Here is a 22780-nt window from a genome sequence, read left to right on the forward strand (position 1 = left end):
CCATCTTCTGTCTCTAATGCCTTGATTTTTTCTTGATTTATTATTTTTGATTTTATTACTCTATATAATAGTTTCTGATTTCCTCAACTATCTTGCTCAATTTTGTTCGTAAACTTTCCCCAACATTTCTCCTTTTCTTCCTTGATACTCCTCTTTACTTGTAGTTTCAGTATTTTGTATTCCACATGTAACCTTTCTATCTTATTCTCATTCCTCTGATACATTTTTTGCTTTTCCTTATCCATTTCTTTCTTCACCTTGTTCCTTTCTTTTATTTCTTTTTTATTTTGTCTGTCTACCACTGTGTCCCTTTGCTTTTGTTTTCCCGCATACCTCATCTGTTGTTTCCACAAATGTCTGTCTTAAATTATTGTCCCACTCTTCTTCTCCACTTTGGATTTCTGTGTTAGGCAACTTCCTTTTTATACAATCTTGGAATGCCAGTCTTTTATCCTCCTCCTTCAGTTCCCAAATCCTGATATTTGGTTTCTTCTTCAGTATAATTTTAGGGACTTTTACTTGTTTTAATTCCACAATTAATAATCTATGATCACTTTCCATACTTTCACTGGGGTTTATCTTTGTATTCATGATGTATCTTCCCCATTCTCGGTCTGTTATTATAAAATCAATGAGTGTTCCATACTGTCCATCCCAACTATATCAGCTGATCTTATGGCTATTCCTCTTCATAAACCATGTGTTCTTTATTATCAGGTTATTTCTGATACCAAAGTCCAACAGTTTCTCTCCATCTTCATTTCTATCACTATACCCATGTGGGCCCAGAACATTCTCATATCCCATTATATCAGTTCCCACATAGGCGTTCAGATCTCCAACAATATGTGTTTCCAGTTCATTGAGGAAATCTTCTTTTTCTTCCACGTTACATCCTGTCTGTGGAGCATACACCTGTACTATCTTCAGTAGTTCCTTGTCATGTATGTGCATTATTATAATTCTTTCATTTACATACTCAACTTCAACTATTGGTTCAACATTCTGATTCACTACAAATTCCATTCCATTTCTTTTCTCTTTACTGTTACCCTTCCAGTACAAGGTGTACCCCTTTCTTAGTTCCTTCATTCCTTTCCCTTTCCATTTTACTTCACTTAATCCCAGGATGTCGAGTTTTTGTCTCTCCATTAGGTCAATCAATTCATTTTCCTTCCCATTCATTGTTAAAATATTTATTGTTCCAAATTGTTTTTTTTTTTTCTCTTATCTAACACTTGCATGAACATCAGCATTACCATCATACTGTGCAACTGTAGCCAGAGACTTGCCAATTCCATTTCCATTTTTAAACTTCCTTCTGTGGCTTGTATTATAGTTGAAAGCAAGTAAAAATTTACTCATCTGCTGACCTGCTAAGCCTAACACATCTGAGGATTTTCTTTTGGGGTTTACTCCCTTAGCCTTTGATGATCCCTCTTCTCCACAAGGCAGTGGTTTCCTCTTCTAATTTTTCCCAGAGAGGATGGGTTGCCTCATCCATCATCTTTGCCATTCCAAAGGTCTCCTTCTCTGCCTAAGATGCTGTTAAGGTCTTCACCCATAATACCGTTATACCCCATGAGACTGGATCCCTGCCTGAACTTAGCTCTCCTTCACACCGGCCTCCTGATGTGGAGGATACCCACTCCCGCAACGTGGATGCACCAGACAAGAAGTACTCAAATGAAGGGTAGGGACGGTGATCCTATCTCCCTTTAGCCGGGTTGTATATGATGCCACAACCAATGGCTCTAATTCAATAATTGATCTTAAATTCCTGGTTGGTTGGATCCATGTATACTTATGGGTATCCCTATGTTGAAAATGCCTATTCATAATTTGACATTGTGTCTGATCACATATCCATTGTTGTTCAGTGTTAATTTCTCAACCACATTATTATTTGACTGAGACCCAACTCTAACGTCCCCCAGTACAAACAGTTCTTGATGTGAAGAAGTTGCCTTGTTAATCAGTGGCGTGCGGTGCCTTCTGCAACAGGGTCGGCTCTTCATGTTTCCATGCTACTTAGCAACCGTTCAAGTTTTACCAAAGCATATTTGTAGTATTTTAGAACCCCCTCCTCCTCCACACCCTGTAAGCAAGAATAAACCTTTGGTTGCCTGAATCTTTTATGCTTATGTAAGATTTATCTTTCTTTATATTACATCACTGGCCAAACTGCTGGTTTCAATATTTAAATTCACAGTCCACTTTGAAGTAGAAGTGTATGGGTATCAAAATAATAACAGTAAAGACCAATGAAAAATAAATGATAACAACAAAAACTATATCAAATTGTTAAACAGTTTTCATTCTTTGTTTAATAATAGGAAATTTTCAGTTTTGTTTGTTCTTTCCTCCCACTTGCCAACAGAATAAGCTAGGTTTGAATCGTAAAAATTTACCTAATACTTCATCGGTCCCTTACAATATCTTGAACACATTGGTAATGAATATAATTTATGGCTTCTGACATCAAACCAGGGCTATACCAATTTTGGTAGAAAATTATTAAAATAAACAATTACCTTATTTACTTAAAGGAGAACTCCATTATGTGTTCTTGTTTGGAAAACACCTCAATGACATTGCTGTGAAATGTTGGCAATTTTTGGATTTCTTTCAACTTCTTCTTCTCAATGGACATCAGTGCAGGACTGCTCAATCTTTGTTGTCCTTGTGTTGATCTTTGGAATGATTTAATCCATTTAATTGCAGAAAATGACCTTTCGGCTGATGCAGATGTTCTTGGTATGGTCAACGCAAGTAATGTTAATTTATATAATTCAGCAAATATTGTGTGGAGTTGTTTCAATTTCAAATGTGTTGCCAGTTTGTTAGGGTATTGCCACAAAACTCCCCCATAAAATATAAGAATGTCAATTCATTTTTGAGTCAAACAATATAAAAAATTGAATTGTGTTTCATTTTCAGTGCATCTGGAGTGGGATTAGGAAAACTGAATTTGTAAACTTCAAATTTGTTTGGATCAAGTAATGACAAAAATTCCAGTTGGAGCAAGTTTCCCTAACTGCAAAGTGATTTGTTACATTGTCTATTATTTCAAAATATATTATCCTCTATTTCATGATACCACTTTCCAGGTGTTTTCTCTTTTATAGCACTTCTTCATATTCAGCACTATTGCAAACATCATTCCATGCTGCTTCAAATCTCTCTCATTCTGAACAGTACACTTTGTTTCGTTCATCTTTTCTGCACAATACAGTGTGTCCAAGTGCTTTGTTTGAAGAATGTTATTTAGAATGTTAGTATATGAATAGATCTTTGACAAAACACAAAGAAAAAATTTGGTCTAAAACTCTGAAAGGAAAGACAAATATCCACATGCAAGGGCTAAAGTTTAATTTTCCCAGTCTGATGAATTGACTCGTATACTTTGAAAGAAGTCCACCAGCAAGCAATTCATGGTTCTCTTTGACAACATTTACTTCTCTGGAAGAGAAATTCCATCTTGTTGGTGCATTTCATGGAATTTTCTTGTTGGAATAATCAGTGAGAGCATGGGGTACATTTTATAGACTTATAGAAGAAGCTCCTTAGTCCAATGAGAGTTTGGAGAAAGATACAGCACTCTTTAATACTCATAGCTGACAGAGATAAGACTAGATTGAGAATGTGACTGAAACAATGAACAAAGAACTTTGCTTTTTAGTCCATTTAGTTCACCAGCTATCACTGCAGCTCTCTCTGGGCAACCAATTTTTCTCTGATGTCATAAGAAGTTGATATGTCCATTACATGATTAAGTAAACCATTAGCAGATCATCTGCATTCACATCAACAAAGGAAATAAACATTTCTTGAACCTGTGCTGTCTGGTGATTGATGAACATATCTAAGGGTAGTGAACAGTTGAGATTTGTTGCTAATATCAGCTGTTTCATCTAAAATAATTGCTATGTTTTGGCCATGGAAATCTCATTCCTTATGGTTTCCATCAGCATGCTACTGATAGCAGCAATCAGCCATTTTGAATCCTGTTCAATGTGCCCTAAAAAGTTGAAGACGACTAGATGTTCTCTAAGAATAGTGTCATAGCTGCTCAACAAATTTAAAAGTTCTACATAATTACCTTTGTTGAATGAACCTTCACTTTTGTCGTGTGTCCTCTGAAAGGCAATTCTGGCACGGATAAGAAGCATGGTACATCGATTAGGTGCTTTAATATTTCTCTGTGCTTCTTGACCATTTCATTGCGACACACCACATCAGCTTTCAGTTGTTGATCCTGTGGGTTATCAATGTGAACACTTCCAAAGCACGTAAGCTGAACAAACAAATGTAAATGACTGCTATCATTCATGTTTGACAGTGGTATAACTGAGATTATTTAAATTACCATAACACTCCTTGTTCCAAACTGTTTGTATATTACAAAATAATAAGCATGGCCAGCAAAATAATATATTAAAATTAAGACTTCCAGCTAGCCAATTAGTTTTCTCATATTGATTCACATTAAAATGACATAAATATCTCTACCTTTCTCCTTATGAAGAAATATTAAGTTTGGAATCACTGACACTGGTTTCTCCACTGTTACAATGTCACTCTTTTTGCTAAATGATTGAGAACCAAAAGGCTTTTTTTTTTAATGGCTTCAATTATACAATGATTTTCTGTCATAATCCAACAATATCAACCTAATTATTCTTCACTCTGTTGAAATAAACACTACATCCACAGTCAATTTGCCACCAAAAGCACTTCGAATAGCACCTACCAGAGAATATCTCATGGCAAGCTGCTACATACACAAATCACAGTGCATATGCCAGCCTGTGTAATGTACTGGCTATGAAGGGGAACACTATGCTCATTGTGGGGCCTGTATGTGGTGCACACAGTACCAAAGAGAAAGGAGTACATCTCACAACCTCATAGACGAGCAGGAGGGACTGTGTGAGTGACCACACCGACTGCTTATTCTGTGGACCATGCAGTTGAAAACACTCATGCAAAATCAGCACATAACACTGGCCAAAACAAAATGAAAATTAAGATTTCAACATCTGTCAATCAATCAATCACTACTGATCTGCATTTAGGGCAGTCGCCCAGGTGGCAGATTCCCTATCTGTTGTTTTCCTAGCCTTTTCTTAAATGATTGCATAGAAATTGGAAATTTATTGAACATGGCCCTTGGTAAGTTATTCCAATCCCTAACTGCCCTTCCTACAAACGAATATTTGCCCCAATTTGTCCTCTTGAATTCCAACTTTATCTTCATATTGTGATCTTTCCTACTTTTAAAGACACCATCCAAACTTATTCATCTACTGATATCCTCCCACGCCATCTCTCCACTGACAGCTCAGAACATACCACTTAGTCGAGCAGCTCGTCTCCTCTCTTCCAAGTCATCCCAGCCCAAACTTTGCAACATTTTAGTAACGCTACTCTTTTGTCGGAAATCGCCCAGAACAAATTGAGCTGCTTTTCTTTGGATTTTTTCCAGTTCCTGAATCAAGTAATCCTGGTAAGGGTCCCATACACTGGAACTATACTCTAGTTGGGGTCTCACCAGAGACAAATATGCTCTCTCCTTTACATCCTTACTACATCCCCTAAATACTTTCATAACCATGTGCAGAGATCTGTACCCTTTATTTATAATCCCATTGATGTGATTACCCCAATGATTTTTCCTTATATTAATACCTAGGTATTTGCAATGATCCCCACAGGGAACTTTCACCCCATCAATGCAGTAAGTTAAACTGAGAGGACTTTTCCTATTTGTGAAACTCACAACCTGACTTTTATCCCCGTTTATCATCATACCATTGCCTACTGTCCATCTCACAAAATTATCAAGATCATTTTGCAGTTGCTCACAATCTTGTAACTTATTTATTACTCTGTACAGAATAACATCATCTGTGAAAAGCCTTATCTGTGATTCAACTTCTTTACACATATCATTGATATATATAAGAAAACCTACTCTAATTTTCTGAGTTCTATTTTCTAGAAACAGAGCAACCCATTCAGTCACTCTTTTGTCAAGTCCAATTGCACTCATTTTTGCCAGTAGTCTCCCATGCTCTACCCTATCAAATGCCTTAGACAGGTCAATCACGATACAGTCCAACTGACCTCCTGAATCCAGGATATCTGCTATATCTTGCTGGAATCCTACAAGTTGGGCTTCAGTGGAATAACCTTTCCTAAACCCAAACTGCCTTCTATCAAACCAGTTATTAATTTTGCAACATGTCTAATATAATCAGAAAGAATGCTTTCCCAAAGCTTACATACAATGCATGTCAAACTGACTGGCCTGTAATTTTCAGCTTTATGTCTATCACCCTTTCCTTTATATACAGGGGCTACTATAGCAACTCTCCATTCATTTGGTAAAATTCCTTCATGTAAAAAATAATCAAATAAGAACTTCAGATATGGTACTATATCCCAACACATTGTCTTTAGTATATCCCCCGAAACCTTATCAATTCCAGCTGCTTTTCTAGTTTTCAACTTTTGTATCTTACTGTATATGTCATTGCTGTCTTAGGTAAATTTTAATACTTTTTTAGTATTAATCACCTCCTCTATCTGGACATTATCCTTGGAACCAACAATCTTTACATACTGCTGACTGAATACTTCTGCCTTTTGAAGATCCTCGTATACATACTCCCCTTGTTCATTAATGATTCCTGGAATGTCCTTCTTGGAACCTGTTTCTGCCTTAAAGTACCTATACATACTCTTCAATTTTTCACTAAAATTAGTATATCCACCAATTATGCTTGCCATCATGTTATCCTTAGCTGACTTCTTTGCTACATTCAATTTCCTAGTAAGTTCCTTCAATTTCTCCTTACTTCCACAACCATTTCTATTTCTTTCCAACCTGCACCTCCTTCTTAGTCTCTTTACTTCCCTGTTATAATATAGTGGATCTTTGCCATTCCTTACCACCTTTAAAAGTACAAACCTATTTTCACATTCCTCAACAATTGCTTTAAACCCATCCCAGAGTCTGTTTACATTTTTATTTACCGTTTTCCATCGATCATAGTTACTTATTAAAAACTCCCTCATGCCTGTTTTATCAGCCATATGGTACTGCCTAACAGTCCTAATTTTAATCTCTTCCTTTCTTTCACATTTTTTTAAAATTACCACAAAAACAGCTTCGTGATCACTAATACCATCTATTACTTCAGTTTCTCTATAGAGCTCAACTGGTTTTACCAGCACCACATCCAGAATATTCTTCCCTCTAGTTGGTTCCATCACTTTCTGATATTCCCATATTAACTTATTTGCCATTTGTTGGTCATGCTTCCTGTCGTTCGCATTACCTTCCCAATTGACATTTGGTAAATTGAGATCACCCGCTACAATCACGTTCCTTTCTTTATTGTTTCCCACATAGCTGATTATTTTATCAAATAATTCTGAATCAGCATCTGCGCTACCCTTTCCTGGTCTGTATACTCCAAAGACATCAAGTTGCCTATTATCTTTAGAGATGAGCCTTACCCCTAGAATTTCGTGTTTATCATCTTTAACTTTTTCGTAGCTTACAAATTCTTCTTTTACGAGAATGAATACTCCCCCTCCTACCATTCCTATCCTATCTCTATGATACACCATTCAGTTCCGTGAGAAAATTTCTGCATCCATTATATCATTTCTCAGCCCTGATTCAACTCCTATTACAATATCTTGTAAGTATATATCTATTAAATTACTTAATTCTATTCCTTTCTTTACAATACTTCTACAGTTTAGCACTAACAGTTTTATGTCATCCGTACTTGATTTACTGTTCCCTGTTCCCTTAACACCGCTCCCTAGGCCACCCTGTTTCCCTGAATGTACCTCCCTATAACCCTTCTAAACAAATTTCCTAACTTATATGTACCACTGCGGTTTAAGTGAAGGCCATCTGAGCGCAGATCCTATCTCCTACCCACCCATTAGGATCTAGAAATTTCACTCCCAGTTTCCCACATAGCCACTCCATAGTCTCATTTAAATCCCCAATCACCTTCCAGTGAGTATCCCTCCTACACAGTATTCCACTGATAACAATCTCCGCTTCCTTAAACTCCACCCGTGTTGCATTTACCAGGTCCCACACATCCCCAACTATTTTCATTTTATTGAAATTGATAAATATATTTGAGAATTTTATTAAGTACTATTACTTTACATACCAATTTAATTAGGTTCAATTTATTCCTTTGCTAGGTAGGCACCGAATACCTAAACTACTCGCAATGCTTGCCACTGTTGTTAATATCCCTAAGAGAGTCAAAATATTCGTCTTTATTAGCCACAGCAGCATCCTCACAAGGAACATACATTGCTATTATAGTCACTTCACTAACAAGCATTTCACTCACCAGCTTCAAGAACCTCTCATTAATCCCTTCCCAATTCTTTATTTTTCTCTTCCATCTATTCTGACCAAAATGGGCACCCCAGCTTTAGCCTGTGTACTCTTGTCACCACCACTCCATATATGCTGTTATTTGCCAAGATTTTTATTTCCTCTACCTTTCTTTTTAATTTCTATTAAAACTAGAATATCTGCTTGCTGTTTCTCTTGGAATATTGCTCAGGCCCTGTATGTCCCATGCTCCAATTCAAATATTTTTTGAAGCCATTGTTGTTTTCCATGAGAACCATCAGTTTCTTTCTTTCTGTGATATGTAGCAGTTCCTTTTTACCTGTACAGGGCGTTGGCCTGCAGGAGAACCTCCAACCTGGAGGACCAGTGGACTTCTTTTTTGGGCATATCCTCGCCATAGAGGGACTGCCCAACTGCGGCTGTGAGATACCTTTTCCCATTTAAATTGCTTCTTAGTCTGGTTCCTCACCACCAACCTGTTCAGCAAGGGAGGCCCTACCGGAAGCTACGTTACTGCCAGCATATCTTAGCGGATCTTTGAAACATGCAAGGCCCACCACCGCATCAAGTTCATGCAACTCCTAGGTGGAGACTGATATATGAATGTATTTAATTTTCTGCAATGAAGTTGTCAAATCACTTCGGTTATAAAATACTCTAGTTTATCTAATATATTATATTCCTTTGTTTGTGAACTGTAAGGTAGAAACTTACTGGTTTCATTCCCATCTCAGCTCAGCTCCTTGTATATTTTTATGACTTTTTTGACAAACTTATACTCAGTATTGGTGGCAGCAATCTATCTCTTGGACGTTCTGCAGTAGTTGCATGCAGTGTTACCAACTGTAGGATTTGTCCCATATTTTGGAACATTGAGAAATATTTTTGGTAAAGGGATAAAGAGATTTTCTTTTTTTTTTTTTACTTCAAAGTGTGAGATGAAAAAACAGACCTGACAACTCTCTTCAAAATGCAGGAGTCATACACAGATCTCACAACACATATGGAATTTAAGTTCTCACCTCCAATTCTGTTCTGTTTTCTTGTTCTTACATCACATACGATAGATAGATATTTGCCTTCTGCATTAAAATATGGGAGGGAAATGACCAAATTAGCAAGTTTACTAATATTTTAAAAACACAGCTCATACTGAAAGTCTTTTGCTTAGAAATTTCACTCCACATACAATCGAAAGCCATATCTGAAAGTTCCTTTTACTTATTCTCAGGCACGTCAAGACTTCACCATTCAACTGCTGGGGGATTGAGATCAAACACTCCAAATTTTGATGTCACACACAATACATCCTTTATCTGTGATCTTCCATCAGCTCTTGATGCAATACTAGGCTCAGATATTTCATCAGTTCCTCAGTTGCTGTGATGTAGAATTCAAGGCATTTAAGTCTAACATGATGAACATCCTTTTTACATTCTCTTGGGAGAGTTTGTAACAACTGTTCACACTTAGTTCTGAGATACACTGATTCTAATGAGAGATAACAGCATGGTTGAAACTATAGGTATCTTCTGAATTTTAGTGAGCCTTGGAGGTTTTAGAAAATTCTGACCTATGTTTTGCAATAAGCACAAAGAATCCTTTGAAGGTTTGTGAATTAATATTTTCTTGATTTGAGTGTTAAAACTATTGAAGAAAACCAAAATTGGAAGGAATGAGTCGATACATCCCAGTTTTCCAACAGATGAACAACTCATGGATGTAAAGCAAGTCAATGTGTATCTGATAATTTAAGCACTATTTTATGTTAGACACCAAAAAATTCTTGTAAAATACTGCAACTCTTTGTACTATACAAGATATGTAACTTGCCACAGACCTTATTAGCTCTTACAGGATCTTGGTAAATAATGGATAGCGAATATCTACCACCTGAACGACAGCCTTAAATGCAGGTCAGAGGTGATAGATAGATAGATAGATAGATAGATAGATAGATAGATAGATAGATAGATAGATAGATAGATAGATAGATTGCCTCAGATGCCAGTCTTGAAAGATCGTATCATTGCCTAGGATCATTTGTCTATAACCTACTGCATAAGGTATCTATCTTCCGTATCTACAAGTTTAGTTAGCTTGTCTTTCTAAAATATGAGAATATCCCACTTTTCTTCCCCCCCCCCTATGGTTTACTTTACATCACACCAATACAGATAGGTCTTATGGCGATGATGGGATAGGAAAGGGCTAAGAGTGGGAAGGAAGTGGCTATGGCCTTAATTAAAGAACAGCTCCAGCATTTGCCTGGTATGAAAATGGGAAACCAAGGAAAACCATCTTCAGGGCTGCCGACAGTGGGGTTCAAACCTGCTATCTCCCGGATGCAAGCTCACAGCTGCACACCCCTAACCGCATGGCCAACTCGCCCGGTAGAATATATCACAAATCATCAATATAAAAACTGATTTATCACTCCAGGGTTGAATAGTGAAATCAAGAGTACATTCTGTTGTTATGCTTATGCTTGGAATGCTTGGAATACTTGGAATTTTTGGAATGGGAGTGAAATAGAACACATTATCATGCACCTTTGAAGGATTATTAGATATGGTATGTGATTATCTTTCACTATTCATTTAATCAAAATATAAAAGTATGTACCAGCATACAAACTTTTGAGGAAGCAGGAAGTTAGGGAATAATCATGCTACTGAATATACCTTATATACATAAAAATGTTTTTTTAATTGTTTTTAAGTGGTATACTTGTACAAAAGTATATTTCAGTTTATAACATTTATAGCACCATTACATGTAGCACGAAAATGTTGAGTGACTTGTTGGAATTTTTGGGATGATTTAATGGTCAGCCATAAGAGACCAAATGAGTTTTAAGTACCTAACAATATTACCACAAAATGGCAATGCTGTTTACTGTTTGATCACAGAATTTTTAAAATGATTTGTTTTACAAGGAACTATTCATCACAGAAATCTGTTTGTTTATATTTAAGGTAGAGTTTAAAATGTATAAGATGGTTATACAACTATTTTTGTAGCAAAATTAATGTCTTCAGCAGCATATTCTTTGTCTCTGGAAGGCAATTGTTCTTTTAGTTGCAATTTTTGAAGCTGGTATAGATTAATTTATTACCAGCTGCTTTCATAAATGACGAAAATAATGGGCAGAGGGACACTTTCACAAATACATTTTTTTTAAATATTATTATCTCTTCAAGATACTCCTGAAACATTCAATAATACGTAGCACTGATATTTGATGCTAGAAGTAATTTTTCAAAATAACATATCAGCAGTATGTTACATTTCTATTTTTTAATACTCACAACCATCAAGAATGCATTATTTTTAGTGTCCCTTTCCCCAGTTTCCGTCACAGGTGCACAATATCTTTTTATAATTTTTTATTTGCCATAACCTTGAGAGAATCCAGGCTTAGTATCAGCATCTAATGCTTGTTCAGCTTCCTGCTTCTTGAGTGCTTCATCAAGTTCCTCTTGAACTAGTTGCTTGGTGGGTTTAGACAGGACACTCTTAATCCAAGTTACATCAATATCACTGAGAACAGCAGGATTGGTAGGAATATTACATCCCACATCCCAGCTGTATACTCCTCCAAGGAAATGACGGCCATCACCTCGGTCGCAGCCAATCGGTCCTCCAACATCAATCTGGTGAAATAAGAATAAGAAATAAGAAGTGTTTGTACCTAAGATTTCCATTCATTATTCTTAATAACTATAATTATAGTGAAATTAAATGAAGGGCTGGTTGTAGAAAGAGGGTGGAAATAATGCTCTTTTCAGTGATTTTAAATACAAGGCTTTATATAATTAATTTTTTTTATTCTGGTTGTTCTTTTGCAAATGGTCAGGGCAAATGATTATGCTTCGTTGGAGTGTTTCCACTATTTCAATAAAAATATCAAACTCAGAATTCCAGGAGAGGAACATTATTCCATAACTCTTTCTCACCTGAAGTGAAAATTACTTAGGCCCACTTGTATCATAAGTGCCATGATATGATTAATGGTACTTATATTAAGAATACCATATCTGAAAACCTCAATTGAATAACTATGTAGTAAGAGCCTTTATTCAGGAAAATATAATGTCTCATTTTTGGGAGAGATATATATACTTCACTCGAGTGGTGTACACAGAATTTTGTTTTGTGGTGGTGGTGGGAGGGTATTATTAAAATTATTTACTATTAACATTATTGGTACTGTATTTTAATTTATTATTATTATTATTATTATTATTATTATTATTATTATTATTATTATTATTATTATTATTATTATTATTATTATTATTATTATTATTATTATTTCCAATTTCTTTTTATCTTAAAATAAAGGGGATGACTGTGTGATATAGCATTAATGATAGCAATGTGATACTGACAAAATTGTAAGGTCATCACTAATATCACTTGTTATTGGATAAGTTCAGTAGGAAGAGCATATAATTAATTTAGCTGTACACCATATTATATCAATGAGGAGTTATTGTTTCTAAAAATATAATGAAGAGTGTAGTTATTTCTGTAAAATTGACACCGGTATTCATGCTGTGTTATTTATTTATAAGATTCTCAAACTATTTGTTCCATCATACAGAAGAACCAATTTTACTGATTTTTGATAGAAGAATCATCTGAATATCTTACTGGAAGAGATCTAACTGCATTTACAATCTGTAGAATCTGTACAATCTGACAGCTACCATTGCATCTGTTCTTCAGTTGGTTGTTTGGTTATCGAGGTTGGTTGACTAACAAAAATTTCATAGCTCTTAATCAATGAAATAAGAGCCATAATTGCTACAAATAGTATAAATATTTTCTTGTTCTCCTATATACCTTAGCTCATTACTAGTTCCACAACTATAAACTTTATATTATTACAGAAGACAAGAGTACATACCTGGCACAGATCTTGGTTTGGCTCAGTAGGCACAGCACACTGACAGCTCCTGTTGAGCAAGAAGTATTTTCCAAGATGTGTCTGCCTCAGTGTCTGCTGACATGTGTCACGAGGTACAAATTTAACATTAACCTTATGAAGTGGACTACCTTGGATATTACCTGTAAAAAGAAAATTTACAATATATTTTTAGGTATATGTATTTGATACCAATAACCCATTTTCTTTCCCATTACATTTAATCAGCTACCAAAAAGAGATGACAATAATTCCTCACTAAAAATTATAAAAGCAGAATTTTTTGGGATTTCAGGCCTCCAGGTTGAGGATTTAAACATAATACTCCCTCTAAGTATCAAATATTAATGTGGAGCTATTCTATATGACATGACATGTTTCAAAGCAGCAGATTCTATTTAGTATTCCCCAGTGCATTTAATCAGCTATCAAAAAAAGATTACAATAATTCCTCACAAAAGAGAATAAAATTAAGCTACATAAAAGTTATAAAATGAGAAATTTGGGGGATTTCAAGCCTTCATGGTGAGAATTTAACATAATAAAACTCAGTATTAAATATTAAGGTGGAACTGTTCTATGATATGATATATTTCAAAACAGTAGATTTCTTTTAGTATTAATTTAAGATTGCTATCAAGGTCTGATGACTGAGAAAAGGCTTAAAGGATATCTTCTCTTCAGTGGTGGTGATTAGGGCTAGGAATTATTTTTTTAAAAAGGCAATATATACAAATCCTATTGCCTTATCATCTATTTTTTCTTTTATTTCTTTAATTATTAAGAAAATTATCTAGCAGAAGTGCGTACAAAATATCATTCGTCATGGCTAACTGATTTGTACAGCACCACAGCAAGTAGTGGAAAGCCACGCAGCAATGTGTAGCATGTGCTGCGATGAAGGGTAACAAAGGTGAGGATGATTACCTCGTTTTTCCCTCTTAAAACAAAAATCACCACCACTCAACTTTTAAAATTTGGATTAAATAGAACAATGAGTGAATAAATTTGAAAAGGCTAGCCGAGGAACAGCATTATGCAATTAAATAAGCAGATGGAATATATTTACTGACAAAGACAGTCCACATACTTCTAATTGATGCTTCTGTTTCTTGTTTAACTGGTTGGAAATAAAATTTGTTATTACTTTTTAAATTTTACTCCTTCTAATACTATGTTATGTATTTATGAGGACAAAAAGGCAGAGTTTGGGAGATGATATATTGTAACAAATAGACAAGATGGCACATTTTGTAAGCTGTCAATGCAGATCTTATTTTTAGATATATTTGCTACCAGTACCGGTACTGAGTTTTAATTTCAAAAATTTTAAAATATATTTTCTTAAATAACATGAGTAATAAGTGTAAATAAGTGATTGCAAATGCCATTTTCAGTGAAAATTATATGGTAGTTGCATACATGAGAGTGGGTCAACTATCTGTACATGGTATCTATTGTATATGGTACAATTAACATTGCATACTACTGTACTAATTTCTATAATGGGTGGCACATTTGATGTAAATGGCCATTTTCTCCTATAACTAAGACATAGTGACTAAAATATCTCTTTCATCTACTTTCTTCTTTCAAAAATGCCTCCAGAGGCTTACAACTTATACAGTGTATGGTACGCATGTATGCCTAGTTAAGTCTATAGGAGTACTACATTGTCAGCATGACAACATCCTTAGCAGTATTACTTGGCTTTCTTAACTGGGTTCGCTGCCTCTCATATCAGAAATCAGTTCGTCTCACGAGGCTGAGTGAACCCTGTTCCAGTTCTCAGTCCAGAATTAAAGTCCCTGGATGTGCTGGAAATCAAACCTGGAGCCTCGTTATAGGAGGTGGGCACATTACGCCTACATCATAAGTTGGCTCTTGAGTCTATAGACCAAGATATTTATGCTCATAATATCGAGCATCATCATAATGTTGGGGATTATCCTATTTGAATTAGTCTGATTCTATAATTAACATATTGATTTTATTGTCAAATCATGAAAATTATTTTTCTTTTAATTTACCTTGAAGAGCATTCTTTCCCCAGCCAGAAGCTGTGCAAAATCTCTGATATGATGTATCTGATGGTGGTGGTAAGCAGATACTGTTGATATAGCCATTAAAGACGATAGTTTGTTCTAAAATGAGAACAGCTAGGTCATTGAACAGGGAGCGAGCATCAAACTCTGGATGACGTGCTATAGCAACCACTTGTATTTGTTGCGTTGGCCTTGGCTGTTGACTGTTCAGTTTCCATTCACCAAGTCTCACAAACAAGTCTGATGACTCCTTACTGAAAGAGAAGAGTCAACAAATGATTTGCTATGATGTTTCATTTTCCTTATCAGTATATTAATGAATTATCACTACTACTAATTACCTTAGTCACAAGCAATGACTGAATACTGTACACTTTAAAACTGGACTGAACATAATCTTTGTCAGCTTCTGCACTTATATGCTATGTAAATTTGTACATATCATTCAGGTTTGGCTGATTACAATACTTCTAATTTTAATTGCTGAATAATAATAATGATGACTATCGTGATGATGATGATAATTTAAATAACAATAATGTATGTACGTCTACCCCTTATTCCCATTTCCTGACTTGGGGTTGGGTTTGAGGTGAGATGAAATTATATGGTATGATTTATGGCTGGATGATCTTCCTGATGCTAACCTCAGTTGAGCAGCTAATGAAGACGAAATGAATGATGGTGAATGAAATTGGGTAAGGAGTTGGAAGGAATCGCCTGTGGCCTATGAATAGGAACTGTCCCGCCATTTGCTTGGAAGTGAAAATGGGAAAGCACAGATTTCAAGACAGGGGTTCAAACCCATTCATCTCCCGAATGCAGAGCTTGGCCTCATAGCCATAGAGCGTTAACATGCATGGCTACTCTGCTCGATGATGCTGCTGATGACGACAACAACAACAACAATAACAGCAACAGCAGCAACAGCAACAACAATTCCTTTAACATCTTCAATTGCTACAGATTTTAAGAGATACCAGAGAGTTGGAATTTTGACCTGTAGAAGTCCTTTAACAAACCTGATGGCAACAAGACAAAATGTCACATTTAAACATCTTTGCATAAAGCCAACCTACTAACAACTATCTTAAACAAACGGCACAAGAGCAATATGGTTTCAGGACAGGACGCTCCTGTTTACAGGCAATGGAGGATATAAGGAGTGTCATCCATGACAATATTCGCATACCAGGACAGAAATACTGTACAATTTTCATTGATTATAGTAAAGCATTTGACAGTTTGGACACAGAAATGCTCTCTGAAAAGCTAGATACAATTGGAATGAACAAAATACTGCAACACTTCTCAAAATATATTATCCTATAACATCATTAGGATAGATGGTTCATTGTCAACATCAGAGGAAATAAGACAAACCAGAGGAGTGTTACAGGGAGATCCTTTAAGTCCTCATCCTCTTCAACATTGCCACTGCTGACATCACAAAAATATGTCTTCCAGGGACATCTCTATTCATCTATGCTGATGATATGGATTTAGGATTAACAAAAAAAAACACCCTTCAAGATTCATTCAATATCTTAATCAATTGGGCCACACGAAACAAAATGAACATAAATCTAGAGAAAACAGTCCAGATGGTATTCAGGAAAGGTGGAAGAACTACAGAGAATGACACTATTCTCTTTGAAAAAGAATCTTTGAAAATTTTCAATGCTTTCAGATACCTAGGAATGACCCTACAACCAATATCTAAATCATTCCATATAAATACTAAGGAGAGCACTGTAGCGGTGACCAAGGCAATATTTGATATTAAAAATATCGGACAATTAAGTTTAAGCACCACTATAAAACTTCTAGAAGTCAAAATTATTCCAGTATTGTGTTATGGCATAGAACTGACCTGGGAAAGCCTCAGATTATCAGATCTCAGGACACTGGACAGAGTGAAATCACAATTTTTGAAAATGACACTTGGACTATGAAACTTTGTCCCATCGAGGCTTGTATATGAATTCACAAGGGAAACCTATCTAATGGAGGACCTACGACTAAGATTCTCAATCCCATCAATAGTAAACTGGTCAAAATTACAGGAAGAAAGGAAACAGAAGAGAGAAGAAATATGGCCATAATTCTACCTGTATGCCACAAGTGCAATGATGGACCAAATGTGGATGCAACCTAACCAACCACTTTGATACATGATCATAGGTTTAGCTTTACATCACAAAATATGTAGGACTAAGACATTCTATGAACCAAGTCGTGAATGTGTGTGTGTGATATGCAGTGAATACTGTGACAGGTACCATGCCATTAAGTGCTCAAAGAGAAGAATCTCAATTAGCCAACTTTGTAAATCTTAGCTACATTTGTATGCACAACTGTGCACATTTCTTGTACCGGTATTTAAAAAAACCAACCTGAACTGTAATCAAACTCGCTACCTCTTAGAGATAGAAGGATGACTAATGGACTGTATCACTGAGGTTGGCTAATGGGAAAATTTATTGTTCATTATTTACTCATCAGCATCATCATCATTTCCCTCTGTCCAGCTGTAGCCAGGTAGGGGCTCATTATTAACTCTTAATGTCAAAAATTTCTATGATACAAACCTACTTACATCCATATTACTCAGTACCACAACATTTCTTTCCTCTAAAAATGCCATGTGAAAAAATACATGTAGATAATCTGTGTTAGTCTGTATCTACATTCAGTAAAATGCATGAGAGTTTAATATAGGCCCATTCTTCAGTAACATTTGTGGTAAATCCAATAACACAGTAAAATTACTTACTCCTCCAGACAATGTGCAGCAGTGACTACAGCATGGTCAGAGATGATAGCTCCACTGCAAAGAGAGCTTTGGCTAGATTCAGAAAATATCAGAGCTTGCCATGGGAATTCACCAAAGCCAGCATCTATTGGACTTAATCCTGGTGTCTGTTGGGAAACGGAAAGAGTATTATTGTACAGAGATATGACTATGATACACCTATTTTATTGTATTATTTATATCAGTATCTGTTGACTTACTAGGATTGAACCTCTGACTCCACAGTTTGGTCCTCCAGGATTATTGGGGCTTATAGGTTCAAAAGATGATGGTATTTGTTGATTTCCTGGGAATCCTCCATAAGGTGGTTGAAGTGTTTGTCCTGGTATTTGGTCAGGGTTGTAGTATCCTGGTTGACCAGGAATTCCAGGAACTCCTGGTGTTCCTGGTCTTCCTGGCTGACTTGGATAACCTGGCTGCCCTGGTTGTCCTGGAATGCCTGGTTGTCCAGGAGTTCCTGGTTGTCCTGGCTGATATCCTGGTTGGATTGGATAACTTGGCTGGCCTGGTTGCCCAGGTTTTCCTGGCTGTCCTGGAGTTCCTGGTTGTCCTGGCTGATATCCTGGTTGGCTTGGATAACCTGGCTGGCCTGGTTGCCCAGGTATTCCTGGCTGTCCTGGAGTTCCTGGTCGTCCGGGCTGATATCCTGGTTGGCTTGGATAACCTGGCTGGCCTTGTTGCCCAGGTGTTCCTGGCTGTCCTGGAGTTCCTGGTCGTCCTGGCTGATATCCTGGTTGGCTTGGATAACCTGGCTGACCTGGTTGCCCAGGTGTTCCTGGCTGCCCTGGAGTTCCTGGTTGGCTTGGATAACCTGGCTGGCCTGGTTGCCCAGGTATTCCTGGCTGTCCTGGAGTTCCTGGTTGGCTTGGATAACCTGGCTGGCCTGGTTGCCCAGGTGTTCCTGGCTGTCCTGGCGTTCCTGGTCGTCCTGGCTGATATCCTGGTTGGCTTGGATAACCTGGCTGGCCTGGTTGCCCAGGTGTTCCTGGCTGTCCTGGCATTCCTGGTCGTCCTGGTTGATATCCTGGTTGGCTTGGATAACCTGGCTGACCTGGTTGCCCAGGTGTTCCTGGCTGTCCTGGAGTTCCTGGTTGGCTTGGATAACCTGGCTGGCCTGGTTGCCCAGGTGTTCCTGGCTGTCCTGGAGTTCCTGGTTGCCCTGGCTGATATCCTGGTTGGCTTGGATAACCTGGCTGACCTGGTTGCCCGGGTGTTCCTGGTTGTCCTGGCTGGTATCCTGGTTGGCTTGGGTAGCCTGGCTGACCAGGCTGTCCTGGGAGGCCTGGTTGACCAGGTTTACCAGGCTGACCTGGAATACCTGACTGTCCTGGAGATCCTGGTTGTCCTGGTGTTGCAGGTCTTCCTGGCTGGTATCCTGGTTGACTTGGATAACCTGGTTGGTATCCTGGCTGACCAGGGAAACCAGGTTGTCCTGGCTGTCCTGGAGATCCTGGCTGGTATCCTGGTTGACTAGGGTAACCCGGCTGACCAGGAATGCCTGGTTGTCCTGGAGTTCCTGGTTGACCTGGATAGCCTGGTTGCCCAGGTTTTCCTGGTTGTCCTGGTTGGTATCCTGTCTGGCCTGGGAAGCCTTGTTGACCTGGTTGTCCTGGGAATCCAGGTTGACCAGGGATGCCTGGCTGTCCAGGCTGGTATGATCCTGGGAATCCTGGTTGGCCTGGTATGCCTGGTTGATATTTTGTTGGTGGTAATGGGGTAGTAGATGGAAAGAAGCTACTGGGTTGTCCACCACTGGGAAATGGTGATTGATCGAAACTACAGCAAACACCAGATGCACCATCTAATGGAACTGAACAGACCTGAAACAGATTAAAATTATTTTAGCAATACATATTGTACAGAGTAGAGCTTTTGCATGTATCCTAAAACACATGCATCAACTTTATATCCCAGGAGTGATTCCAATAGATATTGGGCATTTGTAAAAATAATTTTCATACTAAGTTTAATTTGTTAGTTGCCAGAAATGGTCCTGTAAGTCTAAACTCCATAGCAGTTCAAATAATATTAATTAAAATAATTGAATGGATGGTAGCTAGCATATATTAATACTTACAAATATTTAAATTTAATAATTTTACAGAATAAAATAAGAAAAGGACCTAAGTAATATATAACTTCTGAATACTGATATCAGTTATGTAGTGCTGGAGCAGTAATAAAATATAGTATAGCTTGGTTAATTTTGTTTAATCTTCTTTATTTCCATTTGATTTTTAATATTTAAATTTGTAAACCACTTCTTACATCTGTTGTCTCATCTTTGTTTGAAAGTTATCCTTCCAGAGCTTATGAACTGTGTGCCCAGCAGATTATAAGTCCTGTAGCAGTGCCATAGCTTGGCTATCCATATGCTTTCCTTTTCACTGATGTCTTTAACCTACTGACAGCACCCTTCTTGTAGCAGGATGACATGCTAAGACGATATGATTTTATTATCAAATAGTATTTTTATACTAATTACTTTTATTATTAAAATGTTTCTTTTGGCCAGCAATATGTTTCTGACAGTAGAATATTATTTTTATTGAATTCCAAGTATCTTAGCATTATAGCTCACATGGTTAGAACGAGTGAAGTTTCACTTTGGTACACTCTCACTCCCTGATAACACTGCTTCTGTACTTCCCAGGCTGCTTATTCATCAGCTTTCCATGTTGAAATGGTATATTTCCTTCATATCTGTCACCTGCAGACCTTCCAGACCACGGTCAGGTCTGTCCCCACACAGCAGGGGTAGATACACAATGCATTTACGAAGCGAGTTAGCTGTGTAGCTGTTAGCTTGCATTTAAGAGACGGTGGGTTTGAACCCTCCTGTCAGCAGCTCTGAAGATGGCTTTCGTTAGTGTCACATTTTCACACCAGTGGTTTCTCCAAGCAGTGGTATATTCTTTTTCCTTAGAATGTCTCTAAAATTATATCTTTTTTAAACTAAAACACATTTCTTACAATATCTCTCTCAAAGTTTCTCTGCTTTCTTCAAAATTAAAGGGAAGTAATTTTCTCACCATAGTAACTTACTTCCTGATCATGTAAAATTCATGGACCTTCCTTCTAATTGAATCAATTGTTTGAGAAACAGCACAAGTCCAACTTTTGGTCATTTTCAGTTATGAACACAGTTACATTTTTTCAAATCTAAATGCATCATGTTACACAGAAATTATGAAAGTCCAATGATTTTCTATCCTAATACCACAATCACAATATTACAACTCTAGGGTTCATAAACTGTTAGCACCCAGTACTTTAAATGCATCTCCATTTCTTATGTTATTTTTAATGTTATACATCTCACAAAATGGTGTATAATCAGATCAGATTTAATTTCCTGCTCCTTAACATTAGATATTTAAAGTCTTGTTAACAAGTCTAGTGACTGATATTTACCTGATGAGGTTGTATTTTGTTTTGGTCACTACATTTGTGTGAATGTAAGCAAGTGGCTGAAGGTCCACACCCATCAGGCCCCAGAGCTGACATATTCTTCATCATCATACCACCAGGCCAAGGATCCTTGTAGTTGGGGTCACGACAACACTTGCCAAGGGCACCTGTGTCTGGATCTGCACATTCCTGTAACACCAATATGACATTGTCAACTTCTTTCAAACAGTGTGGTGTATTGATTAGGGCCTGTGGAATAAAACTTTTATTGCTCCAGGCAAGTATAGATAAACAAGGGCCAAAAAAGAAACAAAAAAAGGTGGGGAAAAAAAAGTTAACCATCATTCATGACATTTTGAAATTGTTCCAGAGGGAAATAATTAGTGTAAAATTTTAACATCAAAATTTGTTTACTTCCTACTAAAATCAAAATTCATTTGTGCTACATAAAATAATTAATTATTTTATTATATAACCATCACAGTGATGAAGATACTATGACTGAGTCCAACTCTGGCATGGACAGAAAAGTAGGTTGTCTCTCTAGAAATCTATTCGAGCTAATATTTTTTAATATGGTACTGGTAGTTAGTACCGCTGAGAACTGCTGAGGTGTCACTAAGACAGAAACTAATGAACAGCTAAGTTCCACAACAGAAACTGCCTCAGTACAGACATGATAGTCTTTTGGGTTATTGCCATGTCAATATATTTGATATGAAGATAATACATAATAGTATCTCACTGGCGGAAAATGCTACGTGTACCCTGGATGGAAAAAAGAACTGATGTTTCCATTCTGAATGAACTGAGCATCAAGAAACATCTATCCTCCCGTGTGAGTGAGTGAGTGAGTGAGTGAGTGAGTGAGTGAGTGAGTGAGTGAGTGAGTGAGTGAGTGAGTGAGTGAGTGAGTGAGTGAGTGAGTGAGTGAGTGAGTGAGTGAGTGAGTGCTATTTACCAACTGACGAGCCCAACTTAGCACACTGGGGCGAAATGCTGGCAACCAGGAATGAGTTAGCTGGAAAATTTATAATGTCCAATAATGGACCATTTATATCAGTATTATAAATTTACTCATTCAGGACAAATATTTCAGGTTCCCTATGGGAATCAACATCGATATAATCTCATGGCTAGGCAGGCATCATTTTTTGGTAATGAGACTAAGT

The 22780-nt window shown here is 37.0% G+C and overlaps 1 protein-coding gene across 2 annotated transcripts in view; it reads right to left on the reverse strand.

Annotated features, from left to right (window-relative positions):
• Positions 1 to 11085: 11085 nt before the first annotated feature.
• Positions 11086 to 22780, reverse strand: part of LOC136856901 (collagen alpha-1(III) chain) — a 38934-nt gene continuing 27239 nt past the window's right edge. The window contains exons 4-10 of one of the 2 annotated variants that reach the window (XM_068224998.1): positions 21612 to 21797; positions 19072 to 20017; positions 18398 to 18945; positions 18159 to 18304; positions 15368 to 15636; positions 13320 to 13480; positions 11086 to 12060 (exon numbers count right to left, since the gene is read on the reverse strand). In XM_068224998.1, the coding sequence (XP_068081099.1) occupies positions 11794 to 12060; positions 13320 to 13480; positions 15368 to 15636; positions 18159 to 18304; positions 18398 to 18945; positions 19072 to 20017; positions 21612 to 21797 (2523 nt within the window). In that variant the 3' untranslated portion in view covers positions 11086 to 11793. Of the gene's footprint in view, positions 12061 to 13319; positions 13481 to 15367; positions 15637 to 18158; positions 18305 to 18397; positions 20018 to 21611; positions 21798 to 22780 lie in introns of both variants that reach the window. The other variant, XM_067135128.2, reaches the window with a different exon arrangement.

This window comes from Anabrus simplex, chromosome 1 (genome assembly GCF_040414725.1).
Source record: "Anabrus simplex isolate iqAnaSimp1 chromosome 1, ASM4041472v1, whole genome shotgun sequence".
NCBI lineage: Eukaryota > Metazoa > Arthropoda > Insecta > Orthoptera > Tettigoniidae > Anabrus > Anabrus simplex.